The sequence below is a fragment of the Geotrypetes seraphini genome, chromosome 2 (genome assembly GCF_902459505.1).
Source record: "Geotrypetes seraphini chromosome 2, aGeoSer1.1, whole genome shotgun sequence".
In the NCBI taxonomy this organism is placed as follows: Eukaryota; Metazoa; Chordata; class Amphibia; order Gymnophiona; family Dermophiidae; genus Geotrypetes; species Geotrypetes seraphini.
In genome coordinates, this window is record NC_047085.1 from 271716308 (window position 1) to 271730625 (window position 14318).

The 14318-nt window shown below is 41.1% G+C and overlaps 1 protein-coding gene across 5 annotated transcripts in view; it reads left to right on the forward strand.

Moving 5' to 3' along the window:
• The window catches only part of LOC117353570 (uncharacterized protein DDB_G0271670-like), a 507083-nt gene that overhangs the window by 414823 nt on the left and 77942 nt on the right, over positions 1–14318 (forward strand). For 4 of the 5 annotated variants that reach the window (XM_033929661.1, XM_033929662.1, XM_033929660.1 and 1 more), the window contains one exon: positions 13489–13599. The exons of the other annotated variant lie outside the window; for it this stretch is intronic. In XM_033929661.1, coding sequence (XP_033785552.1) covers positions 13489–13599 — 111 coding nt within the window. The remainder of the gene's footprint in view (positions 1–13488; positions 13600–14318) is intronic. 5 annotated transcript variants of the gene reach the window in all.

The window sequence follows — 14318 nt, forward strand, 5'->3', positions numbered from 1 at the left end:
TGAGGCACTATCTTTAGTGAATCTGTGCCTAAGTTCTTACCTCAATAATCTTCTTTCTTGTAGATGTGTCTAGTAGTCATGAAGCGCCCCGCCCTGTAAATAGGATTTGCCTGCCTTTAGTCTTAATTTCAGTCTGTGTCTGAAGAATTTTTCTGTCTCTCAGCTAAGTAGGGGGAAAAAAGGGATATCATTAGAGTTTTTTCTTAACAGGACGTGCGAGTATCTACAAGCTCCATAAATGTTAGTGTTGGTTGCACACAGTTTTGCACACAGTATAATTTTATGTTTTATTAAAATTTGATATACCGATCTAAGCGGTTAACAAAATTATAAACAATTAAAACAAGAAAAGAACTCCATTAAATTAAAGACCTAGTCCACTCATAATTAATACCTATTAAAAAAAAAAAACAACCAACAATAACTTAGCTTTGTTTCTGATGAAACTCACTGTCTGTCAAGATATAACAAATTAATAAATATGATAATTGGTGGGTATCTCTTTGCCAAAAACTTGTGAAAAAAAGTAACTTGATAATGTTATACTTGTTTAAGAGCAGAAGAGAAGTATAGTGTTGGGGGAGTTCTCCCCGTTGAACTCCTTCTGGTGATGTATTCTATTACAGTGGTTCTTGACTGCTTTTGTACAAATTGAGGGGGCAGGAGCAAGCCTACTGGGAAGGACATGGAGTTGAAAGATGAGTGATATATTCTGCAAGCAACTTGTTTAGATGCATAACTCTGTTTAGGGTTTAGATGCATAACCCTAGCATTCAGGACTACTAGACAAATCTACAAGAAAGAAGACTATAGAGCTAAGAACCTAATCTTTCTAAATCCCCACCGCTCCACTTTTCCTCACACAAATCAGTGGATATTCTGCTCCCTTAACTTTCCACATGCACACTTGCCATACTACAATATCTGTCCAATACACAATTGAACCCCTCCCCCTATTATCCAGCAGGGCACTCTATAATTCAGAAAATGCTAAGGGCTGTAACTGATTCACTGAAATTGAATCTGTGTTACCCAACCATGGATCTGTCACTAACAACAAATAGTTTGAATAGTAAGAGATATTGGAGAAAGCATTTTTTTGTTTTGTTACTGAATTCAGTTTAGCTGTAGAATTTGTTCTCAGAAGTTGTCAGAGCGGTTAAAGTAACTGGGTTTGAGAAGTTCATGTGTTAAAAAGTTATTATTAAATGGATTGAACTCCACCAATATACTATACACCCTCTCAAAGAAAGGGATATAATTTATAAAGAAATATTAATATGGGGAAAATTAGCTCACTTGATTAAAACTTAACTGTGTAATAATAAATATAATATATGCAAATATTTATTCAAGAGCTAAGACTCAGAACATTTATAAGCAAACTGAAAATTTATTTTCTTTTTAGAGCAAGAGTAGTTTTAAAATTTAAATCAAGTAGGTTAAAGCAGTTACAGATAGGATTTATAAGCAAAGATAATAGTATTACACAAGACAAATGTTGCTAAAGTAGAAGGATCAATTTATCTGGATTCAAAAAGTTACGATGTGAATAGTCCTTAAAATGGAGAAGAGGTCGCATGGTAGGCCTGAGCACATGGTTGCAGATGGGGAGAGTGATGTTGCAGCATGGTGATCCCGGAAAAAGAGAGAGAAACACTGGCACATCTTCTGGCTTTATAGATGTGGATGGCTCAAAACTCAGGGGCAGTCTCTAACATAGAACAGGGCATAACCTCTAATAATCACAGAGCAGGGCAGTCTTGTTCTCGGTGATGTCATAATTAAATCTTCTTGCAGACTGGGGGGCAGGGATACTGGCATATCTAGCCATGCTTTTGTGTATTGGCCTGAGTGGCTGCATCTGGCCATGTCTTTGTCCTGTACGTAACACTGTCTGAAGGTAAATGGCTCAGTCCTTTCTTTTGTACTCCATCCAATAGGTCCATTTAGAAATCATTTTTACTTTAAGTCCATAATTTCAAGCAAACTTAAATAATCTACCTCCAACAAACTAAATATAATAATTGTGACTATAAGATAAAAGCACACATTCTACTAAGGATGCAATTACTATAATAAACTATATACAAAATACTTATTAAACCTTGAAATTTCTTTCAAGGTTTAATAAGGATTTTTATATATAGAGAAAGGGAGAGAGGAAAAAGAGAGACCATTTTGTGTACGGAGTGTGGTAGATAGTATAAAACACACATGTTGAACACAAGGCCTGGGGGCTGAATCCGGCCCACCTGGCTATTTTATGTGGCCTGCGGTGACTGTGCCGCATCTAAGCACCTGACTGCAGCCCCAGTGGTGCTCCAAGTGTCTGAACATGTTGCCCCATTCCCAGCAAGGTGCCAAGCTCCTCACTAAGCTGCCTCAGTATCCATTTGCAGGCCCCAGTACCAGTGTAACAGCTAGGTTGGAGCAGGGTGCTCCACACAAGTGTCTGACCGTGCCACAGCTGTCTGAGGGTGAGGAAGGATCTGTACTTCTGCTAATACTAAGGGCTCCTTTTACAAAGCTGCGATAGCATTTTTAGCGCACGCAGGATTTTAGCGCGTGCTAAACCCACGCTACGCGGCTAGAACCAATGCCAGCTCAATACTGGCATTAGCATCTAGCGCGCATGGCAATTCAGCGCGCACTAAAACTGCTATCGCAGCTTTGTAAAAGGAGCCCCAAGTATCTTTTATTGATACTAATTTTATTTAAAAATCCATAGACTTCATTTACCTTGACTTCCAAAAAGCCTTCAACAAGGTACCCCACGAACGGCTGCTTAAGAAGCTGTGGAACCACGGGGTGAAATGGGATGTCTACCGATGGATTAAACACTGGTTGGCAGGCAGGAAACAGAGGGTTGGAGTAAAGGGTCAATACTCAGACTGGCAATAGGTCACGAGTGGAGTTCCGCAGGGGTCGATGCTGGGGCCGTTCCTGTTCAATATATTTATAGATGATCTGGAGACGGGGACGAAATGTGAGGTTATTAAATTTGCAGATGACACCAAACTCTGCAGCAGGGTTAGAACCACGGAAGACTGTGAAGACCTGCAAAGGGACCTAACGAGGCTGGAAGAGTGGGCAATAAAGTGGCAAATGAGCTTTAATATAGAAAAATGCAAGGTCATGCATGTAGGGAAAAAGAACCCGATGTTCAGCTACAAAATGGGGGGATCATTGCTAGGGGTGAGTAACCTTGAAAGAGACCTGGGTGTGTTGGTGGATACAACAATGAAAGCATCGGCATAATGTGCGACAGCCTTAAAGAAAGCAAACAGAATGTTGGGTATCATCAAAAAGGGTATCACGACCAGTACGAAGGAAGTCATCATGCTGCTGTATCGTGCAATGGTGCGCCCGCATCTGGAGTACTGCGTCCAGTACTGGTCGCCGTACCTCAAAAAGGACATGGCGATACTTGAGGGAGTCCAGAGAAGAGCGACTAAATTGGTAAGAGGTATGGAAAACTTTTCATACGCTGACAGATTGGAAAAGCTGGGGCTATTCTCCCTGGAAAAGCGGAGACTTAGAGGAGACATGATAGAAACCTTTAAAATCCTGAAAGGCATAGAGAAGGTAGACAGGGACAGATTCTTCAGACTTTGGGGAACCACAAGTACAAGGGGGCACTCGGAGAAATTGAAAGGGGATAGGTTTAGAATAAATGCTAGGAAGTTCTTCTTTACTCAGAGGATGGTGGACACATGGAACGCGCTCCCGGAGGTTGTGATAGGGCAGAGCACGCTATGGGGGTTCAAGGAAGGTTTAGCTAAATTCTTGAAGGATAAAGGGATTGAGGCGTACAGATAGAAGTAGAGATGGGATATAGGAAAGGTCAGGGACCACCTAACAGGTCATGGACCTGATGGGCCGCCGCGGGTGCGGACTGCTGGGCGCGATGAACCTCTGGTCTGATCCAGCGTAGGCAACTTCTTATGTTCTTATGTTCAGCCCACAACATAGCCTGTGTTTTAGATTTCGGCCTCTTATGTGATTGAGTTTGACACCCCTGGTATAAAGAACACTATTTTGTGTACGGAGTGTGGTAATATATGACAAAGTGGTATTTGCAGATAATATCACGCTACACATGGACCATTATTAGCTCTGCAGACTTGGGGAAATCTGCTCATCTCTGAGTATATGATGTTCTTATGTTACTCCTAAGGGAATATTATGTAGAAAGATTTAAAATGCTGCCCACAATTATTCTTACTCAGCTGATGACTGCTCTGTTTGAGATACCAGATACCTGTAATTTGAAGTACCAGACCTGGAAGGTCTTGTTTTTTGGTAGCAATTACTTCAGCTTGCAGAGTGAGGGAACACCAGTATCATTAACAGAGTGGTTCTGCATCAGAGTTGGCTCAACCTATGAGCTAGAACCAGGATTCTCAAGAAAACCACGTTAAAAAGCAACTATCTGCTAATGCAGCCGTTTTGATAGCGAACTAAAAAAAGTGAGACATTCTCAAAAAATCACACATGCAGATGAGGTTGGCAGACAGCAGTGAAGATTCGCTAAATTTGCATGTGCCTGTCGCTGGTGATGGGGATGGGCACATGCGCAGAAAAAAATGCATAAATAAAAAAGAACCAAAAACACAACAACAGTGGGAGAGAGGCCCATTCTCCCCGCTGCCAAGAAACACCTGTCGCCACGTGCACCCCCCACTGTAGGAAAAATTCCAATTCTCCTTGCTGCCATGAAACACCTGCCGCCACTCAGCCACACACACACACTCCTCCCTCCCCGCAGCAGGAGAGATGCCCACTCTCCCCACTGCCAAGGAATGCCTGCTGCCACTCGGCCACACACAGTACATAAGAACATAAGAACATAAGAATTGCCATCTCCGGATCAGACCCATGGTCCATCGAGTCCGGCGATCCGCACACGCGGAGGCCCAGTCAGGTATACACCTGATTGTTCTAATCACCCATATCCCTCTATGCCTCTCATAAGGAGATGTGCATCTAATTTGCCTTTGAATCCTAGCACAGTGGATTCCTTAATAACCTCCTGTGGAAGAGCATTCCATGCGTCCACCACTCGCTGCGTATAGCAGAACTTCCTGACATTTGTCCTGGACCTGTCACCCCTTAGCTTCAAACCATGTCCTCTTGTCCGTGTCACATTGGACAATGTAAATAATTTGTTTTTCTGCTCTATTTTATCGATGTCTTTCAGTATTTTGAACGTCTCTATCATGTCCCCTCGCAGCCTCCTCTTCTCAAGGGAGAACAATCCCAGTTTCTTGAGTCGTTCCTCGTATTCCAATTTCTCCATACCTCTTATTAGTTTCGTTGCTCGTCTCTGCACCCTCTCCAGCAGTTTTATATCCTTCTTTAGGTTGGGAGACCAATGTTGTACACAGTATTCCAAGTGTGGTCTGACCATTGCTCTATAAAGCGGCATTATGACTTTCTCCGATCTACTCGTGATTCCTTTCTTTATCATGCCCAACATTCTGTTTGCTTTCTTTGCCGCTGCCGCACATTGTGCCGACGGCTTCAGGGTCCTATCTATCAGTACACCCAGGTCCTTTTCTTGTTCGCTCTTACCCAGAGTTGCTCCTGACATTCTATACTCGTGTTCCTTATTCTTACTACCTAAATGCATTACTTTGCATTTCTCCACGTTGAACTTCATCTGCCATTGCTCTGCCCATTTCTCTAGCTGATACAAGTCGCTCTGGAGTTCCTCGCTATCTTCCTGCGATCTGATTTCCCGGCATAGCTTTGTGTCGTCTGCAAACTTAATGATCTCACTGGATATTCCGCCTTCCAGGTCATTGATATATATATTAAATAGAATCGGCCCAAGTACCGAGCCCTGGGGCACACCACTAGTCACTTTCTCCCAGTCTGAGAACTTCCCATTTATGCCCACTCTCTGCTTCCTGTTTTCCAGCCATTTGCCTATCCACCTTTGTATATCTCCCTCTATTCCATGGCTTTGTAGTTTCCTGAGAAGTCTTTCATGCGGAACTTTGTCGAATGCTTTCTGGAAGTCCAAATAAATTATGTCCACCGGCATTCCACTATCAATTTGCTTGTTCACGGTCTCAAAAAATTGAAGCAAATTCGTTAAACATGATTTCCCTTTCCTGAACCCATGTTGACTGGGTTTCATCAAGTCGTGTGTATCTAGGTGCCGGACTATGCTATCCTTGATCAGTGCTTCAACCATCTTTCCAGGGACAGACGTAAGACTCACAGGTCTGTAGTTGCCCGGTTCCCCTCTCGATCCTTTTTTGAAAATTGGCGTGACATTCGCTATCTTCCAGTCTTCTGGTATCTGTCCAGTTCTGATTGTCAGATTGGCAAGTTTCTGCAATAGCTCTCCGATTTCAACCTTCAATTCCTTTAATACTCTCGGATGAATTCCATCCGGTCCAGGGGATTTGTCACTTTTAAGTTTGTCGATCTGGTAGTATATCTGGTCCAACTCCACTTCAACTGTGGTGAGGCTGTCTTCCATTACTCCATTAAACACTTTCATTGCCTCTGGTATTTTTGCAGTATCCTCCTCCGTAAAGACAGACGCAAAGAAGGAATTTAGTTTGTCCGCAATTTGTTTATCTTCCTTAATGTACCCTTTTCTTCCCTGGTCGTCCAGGGGTCCCACCGCCTCTTTTGCGGGTTTTTTCCCTTTCACGTATCTAAAGAAGGGCTTGAAGTTCTTGGCCTCTTGCGCTATTTTTTCTTCATAGTCCTTTTTGGCATCCCTCACCGCCTTGTGACATTTCTTCTGTTCGTCTTTATGTTTTTTCCATGCTTCGGTCGTTTTGATGTGTTTCCATTTTTTGAAAGAGTCCTTCTTTTCTTTTATGGCTTCCTTCACCTGTCTGGTAAGCCATGCCGGTTCTCCCTTACCTTTTGTTCTCCCTTCCTTGGAGATCCTCGGAATGTGTAGGTTTTGTGCTTCTGTGATAGTACTTTTCAGTAGGGACCATGCCTGGTCTACTGTTTCAATTTTATCCACCTTTTTCTTGAGTCGTTGTTTCACCATGGCTCTCATGCGATCGTATTTGCCCTTTTTAAAGTTAAAGGTTTTGGTTAAGGTTTTGGCACTTTTTCTATTCCCGATGTCAAGCTTAAAGATGATCACATTGTGATCGCTCGTCCCCAGCGGTACCGTAACTTCTACTTCTTTTGTCGGTCCTGTGAGGCCATTTAGCACCAAGTCCAGGGTGACGTTGCCTCTTGTCGGCTCTTTCACCATTTGTTCCAGGAAGCAATCCCCTAGCGCCTCCAGGAACTTGGCCTCCTTGCCGCAGTTGGAGGTTCCTAGTTTCCAGTCTATCCTCGGGAAATTGAAGTCTCCCAATATTATTACATTGCCCGTCTTGCATTCTCGTTTGATTTCCTCTATCATTTCTAAGTCAGTTTCATCCGCCTGTCCCGGGGGACGATAAAAAAGGCCAATTTTCGTGGCTGCACTGTTTTGTCCAGGAATCTTGACCCAGAGGGACTCTAGCTTCTCTTTCGTTTCCATCGTAGCCACTTCAACAGATTCTACTCCTTCCTGCACATATAGGGCAATACCTCCACCTTTCTGCCCTACTCGATCTCTTCTATATAGTTTGTATCCCTGAAGTACTGTGTCCCATTTGTTTTCTTCATTCCACCATGTTTCTGTTATGCCAATGATTTCCAACTTATCATTTCTTGCTATTGTCTCTAGTTCCCCCATTTTGTTTCCTAGACTTCTAGCATTCGTATACATACATTTGAGTTCTCTTCGAGTTACTTTTATGGACTTTCTACTCTTTGCTGTCCTTACTGTTACTTTCACGGTATCCTTAACCGCTGCAGTGTTGTTTCCCTTGTTTGTTGTGCGGTCTTCCTCTCCTATGTCTGAGTTGTCCCTTTCTGCCTTGTCTTCCTTATTTGCTGTGAGATCGTCCTCTCCTGTGTATGAGTAGTAGCCCATTGTTCCTACATCGGGGCATCCTGTCGTCCGTGCCATCGACTGGTGGTCGACTGTCGGCTTTCCCCTATTTATTAGTTTAAAGCCTTCTCGATGGCCCTCTTCAAGTTGCCTGCCAATACTCTCGCTCCTTCCTTGTTGAGGTGTAGTCCGTCCTTTCTATAGTACTTGCTTTTCCCCCAGAACGCCGTCCAGTTGCGCACGAAGTCGAAGCCTTCTTCTTCACACCATCGTCTCATCCAGGCGTTAATAGCTTGCAATTCCCCTTGTCTCTTTCCATCCGCTCTTGGTACTGGGAGGATCTCGGAGAAGGCCACCTTCACCTCCCTGTTCTTCAGCTGTCTTCCAAGTGAGCGGAGCTGGCCCTTCATCTCTTCCCTGTCATACTTCTTTTTCTTCTCTCTCTGCTGCCAAAAAACGCCTACGGTCACTCAGCCATGTACACCACCTGCCGTGGGAATGATGCTCCCTCTCTCTGCTGCCAAGAAACGCTTGCCACCATTCAGCCGCGCGCACCCCCTTCAGCGGGAGAGATGCCCACTCTCCCCCTGCCATAGAACACCTCCCCCTCCAATGCCTCCCCCTCTCATTTAGGCTCTGATTGGTCCAGGTTGTATTAGGCCCCTCCCAGGTGCATCCCAAGATAAGGTAAGGGGCAGGGAGCATCAGAGGCTGGGGAGGTGTTCTATGGCAGTGGGGGTCACTTATAAACATGTGACCTAAGTGCCACCGCGTGAGCAGACTGCTGGGCACGATGGACCACTGGTCTGACCCATCAGCGAAAATTCTTATGTGCTGACATGATTATTAAGCATGCACAAAAAAAGAATTCACCTTACCCATGTGTGGTGATTTCTATCCTGCTATCTTTGAAGAACACCTGCTACAAATAAGTAACTGCTAAGGTAGCTTTTCTTCGAGGAAAACTGAACAGAACTAAAAATCTCTTGCTGCTTGATGATTGTGACCTAAAGAAACATAAGTAAGGAGTAGATGATAGATCAACAATTGAGCATATATTACTTAGAGAAAAGACTAGTAAAGATTATTATTAAAAAAACTAAAAAGTGGATTAACATCATGGAATAAGATAAAGCTATTAATTAGCTGACAAGTCCCATATTAATAATGCTTTAGAATTGTAGACTGGCCTCTTCAAGATCCTAAAAAAACTGAACTTACAAGCAAGAAAATTCCTTCATACCCTATAAAAATCATCATATGTTGAGTCTCTTATGTTCCTTGAGCTGATGCAAGATTGACAAGAATCTAGCCAATTTCTTTCATTTAACAAGTTAATAAGTTGAATGCTATCTGTTCTGCATGTTTTCCTAGAAAAAGGATGTTAGCTATTGGCCAGTAGTTTATCCAGCTTGTGCTGTTCAAGGGTGTATTCTCATTAGCACCCATATACTCCAGTTTTGTTTTTTTTACAAATAAAAAAAGCAATCAGAATTTCATTCACCAACTCTTTCCACAGATAAGGACATAAGAATAGCCATCCTGGGTCAGACCAATGGTCCATCTAGCCCATTATCCTGCTACCACAATGACCAATCCAGGTCACAAGTATCTGGTGGAAACCCAGATAGTAGCAACATTCCATGCCACCTGGGCAAATAATGGCTTCCCCCATGTCTGTTTGAAAAGCAGACTATGTACCTTTCCTCCAGGAACTTGTCCACAGCTTTTTTAAACCCATCTACGCACATGAGTTGGGGATTGTTGTGTTTTTGGAGTTCTAGACGATGATATTGTACAATTTATGATCTCATTTACTGCAAATCAATAAAAATGATTTAAACATGAACCTATGTACGCTAACTGCTGTTACCACATCCTCTGACAAGTTGCAGAGCTTAACTATTCTTTGAATGAAAAAATATTTTCTCTTATTGTTTTTAAAAGTATTTCCCTGTAACTTAACTGAGTGTCCCCTAGTTCCTGATTCAGCTCAAATTACTCTTTGAATTTACTGCTTAAGCCATCGGCCAATCAACTGGTTTTTAGCTGTCTCCAGGTCTCCTGATAATTGTCTTGCATACTTTCCTGCAGGCGTGCCTTCCTCTGTGTACATACTTGGCATAAACATTCAACTAGTCAGAACATTTAGAGATTTTAAACAATCACTACTATTTATTTTAACATTCTCCAGTCTCACTTGCACAACTCTTCCAAACCTCTTCTGTTTAATTTGAAAACTGTACAAGCTCACCCTGAATTAAGAGTTCTTCCCACACCAGAGACATATATATCACTGGCTCTGTCTTCTTTTTTTTTTTTTTTAATTCTTTATTCATTTTCAAAACTTCAATTGTGCACAAAAGATGATGCATTTACATAAAATATTATCATTACAGCACAATATACTTAATAGAATAAAGATAAGGCTTATTTTCCCCCACCCACGTTCCAATTAACCAACACCTCATAAAAATACCTGTAAACAATCTATCTATATCTCTTAACCAATGCATGTTTTCCTCAGTTATATATATAAATAAATAAATCCTTACAATATTTAGTTAATGGTTCCCAAACTTCATAAATGTTTGTATAATATCCCTTATGAATGGCCATAAACTTTTCCATTTTAAAGACATAACATAGGGATTCCCACTAGAATGAATAATTTAATCTATCCCAATTTTTCCAATTCTTTAAAATAAGCTGTATAGCAACCCCCGTCATTATAAACAAAAGTTTGTTATTTTTGCCGAAATTTGACTTTTTGCCCTCATAGATGTTCCAAATAAAATGGTATCATATGATAATGCCACTGGATTTTCTAATAAATTATTAACTTGATCCCAAATCGATCTCCAGAATTTTAGTATTAAGGGACAATAGTATAGTAAATGATCTAACGTCCCAACTTCCAGATGACAATGCCAGCATCTATTAGACTTGGAACTATCTACTCTATGCAAACAAACTGGGGTCCAAAATGCTCTATGTAATAAGAAAAACCATGTTTGTCTAATAGATGCAGACATTGTGCATCTCATCCTCCAAGACCAAATTGATGGCTTCTTCAGAGAACCTGCTAGCGCTGAATGTAGCTCCAGTCTTTAATTCTTTCTCTCACATGACCCGTAACTTTTCACTTCCCTACAGGAAGTGAAAAGAAGCCATCCTGGCGAAACGCGTTAGAACCTTGCTGGTTTATGCTGTATGAACACTCAAGTTAAGTTTCACCTTATTGCACTCATCATATAATTTAAACTGCAAAAAAAAGGAAGAAAAAAACTTTCTACACATTGGTGTCACTATAACATATTTTAACTACCTTTCTACCTTAAGAAGTTGGTGCAGTAATAGACTCTGAAAATCTCTCTTAGGGGTTTGTCCCCTGTTTTGAGAATTTTTGTTCCATTCGTGGAATCTGAGCACCGTCTAGGTTTAAAGGCAATTAAATAAGATTCACTGTCCCTTGTTTTGTTTTGTATTGATTAGAATGACCTATAGATAAGATGGCCTTGGTCTGTTGATGGGATTTTGGAAAAAAAATTATTGATATTCTTCCACAGCAGAGGAATATTTTTATTTTGTGCTTTTTAAGCTTGAGAACTGTCTTAGAATCAATTGTTATATTGGCCTCCTGATCCTTCTTTGTACACCAGCTGTGATTCTGACCCCATCAGTCCTGGTTTCCTTTCTCCCTGGAGAGCTTTCAGAGAAAATGAAATCATGCAGAAATGGGAAACTCACACTCCATCTCCATCTCATGTTTGTGGTCTTAGGACGTCAGACCTTAGCAACCAAAGGGGGAAAAATATCCTTTAAAGACCTGTATCTAACAGGACACTTCTGTTCCCTAGAGTCCCTTGTAATCTGTGCATAGAAGCTTTTGTTTCAAGCTAATTTAGAGACAGAATTGTCTTCCTGTTCATCCAGCTCTTTAATATGTATATCTGCATATTTCTGTTTTTAGTTTATGTTCATCTGTTCTGTACTTGGTGAAAGTCTAGATCTATTCAACATGTGTGACTGAGACCAGGTGTTCCATTACCATGGAATGTCTATATAAGGACCTGTAAGAATCTGGCTTGTTTATTGTTTTTTCAGTAGATATAGAAATATGTACAATGCTGCCCTTTTGTGAGTAAACTTTATTGTGTGAGTTCTGTAGGTCTGAGTGAGTTTGTAAGGTTTTGTATTATATCACAATATGCCTGATACTGGAGAGGTTTTGTCAGGGCTGACTGAACCATTAAGTTAGACTAAAGGCCTGTTTTATAAAGCCGCGCTAGCGCCTGCTGCGCAGTAACAGCCCCGAAGCCCATAGAGATTTAACGAGCTTTCGGGGCTGTTGCTGCACAGCTTTGTAAAAACAGGCAGTAACGCAGCACCTTCTGGGGGTAGCAAATAGCAGCTATAATCAAAGCAAAATAATAGATCCTGTTTTCTATAGATAGATAAACCCCGATGGTGGTTTTTAGTGCAGGGAGCTACGCTGAATGCCCCGCGGTGCTCCTGATGGTCATAGGAACTCTATGAGCATCAGAAGCAGCGCAGGGCATTCAGCGCAGCTCCCTGTGCTAGAAAACGCTATTGTGGTTTAATAAAAGGGGGGAGGGGTAAGATAGGTAGATACACATCTATCAGGAGTTTAATATTTAAAAGCATGATGGCTTCTGGAAGGGGTTGTGGCAGATTGTTGTTACTGGGGGGAAATGAAAAGCAGGCTATTTTTGTGTGTTGAGTTCTTTGGGAAAATGTTCCAGTTCTGTATGCACTGTTGGATGGGGAAACTTCTATGGACGCATAATGTTTACAGCTCACACCATGATGGTCCAGTATGCAGGGTTAGCAGTCAGTGTGTTTTGGTTTTTGTTTTTTTTTGTTATAGTTCATTAAATACTTGATTAATCAACTTTTGACTTACAATACCAAGGCAATGTCCATACCTTAAGAACACCAAAATAGTATGCACTAAACGTAGTACATGGAAGAACATAGAACACACATTTATGAACTGAAATACCCAAAACAAGAAACAAATCAAGAAGACAAAGAAAAGATAATAACTGTTAGGTCCTAAGGCTGTGTAATTTACCTCTACAGTATTTGAGTATAATCAGCAATTGAAAAGCTTTAATTTCTTTATTATATAACTTGGGGATGCGAGTTGTATTCTTTTTTTCTTGGGGCAATTGCCTGGCTTGTATTCTGAGTCAAGGACCTCCTTTTTGTTTGCCTGGGGGGAAGAGGGACCCCCATCTTATTTCTTGCTTGTATGTCGGTCTTGGATTGAGGAAGGAGGAGACATGACTAAAGATCCACCTAGGGTGCCACCTTGGGCTGGCCCTGCAGCTCCATGCCCTTTAGATACATGTAAACTTTTGAGAGTCTTATTCTGATGAAGCTCTCCTAATGCTTATGACAGTTCATGTGGCCTCTATGTGGCATTCAAGACTTAAATCCTAAACAGTCCTTTGATACATATTAAAACTGGATTTTATTTTGTTGTTGTTGTTGTGTTTTTTGTTTGTTTGTTTTTTGTTGGTTGTTGTTTTTTGTTTTTTTTTTTTGGTTAGGAGACTTTCAAGATAACATCACATACTGAAGCAAGTTTAGTAATGGCTATTACACAGAATATGACAGAGGCTTTGATCACCTATCGTAAGAGGAAAGTAGAGGAAATAATTGTAAGTAACGTGTTATTTTCTGCCTTATGGTGAGTCATGTTCATTTTCTATGGTATGTTTATTAATTTTGGATGTAAGTAGATGTATATTTTAACCATTTATCCTTGGATGTAAGTGGACATCTGTGAAATATCATCTTTTAGTCACCAATGCAAATTATTATTATCCAGTATTCTTTTTCTCTCATCACTGTGTGAAGAAAGAGGATGAGATTTGATATACCACTTTTCTGTGGTTACACTCAAAGCAGTTTGCATATTATATATGGGTACTTATTTTCTACCCGGGGCAGTGGAGGGTTAAGTGACTTGCCCAGAGTCACAATGAACTGCAGTGAGTTCTCAGACCATTGTGCTAAACATTAGGTTATCCTCCACTTGCTCTATGAGCTCAGAAAAATTTGGAAGATTTTTCAGAGCATGAATGTGACTTTTTTTGCAGCTGCTACCACATCATTTGCTCACTTTATTCTTGTCCATACCATCACCTTAATGCTCTTAAGGCTCTCTGACAATTTTTTCCTTCTTCTCTAGTTAGCAGTTTATTCTCTTTTTTAATTTCTCCCCTGAGTCTTCCTTAGTCTCTTCAAATCCTTTAAGTTAATGAGGCAATATTTAAATTCTGTAGTCGGCATTTCAAGCTAATCCTGGATTTTCAACACCAGATGATATCTATATATTGATATTGATAATCCTGGTGTAGATAGAAGCCTGTGCATT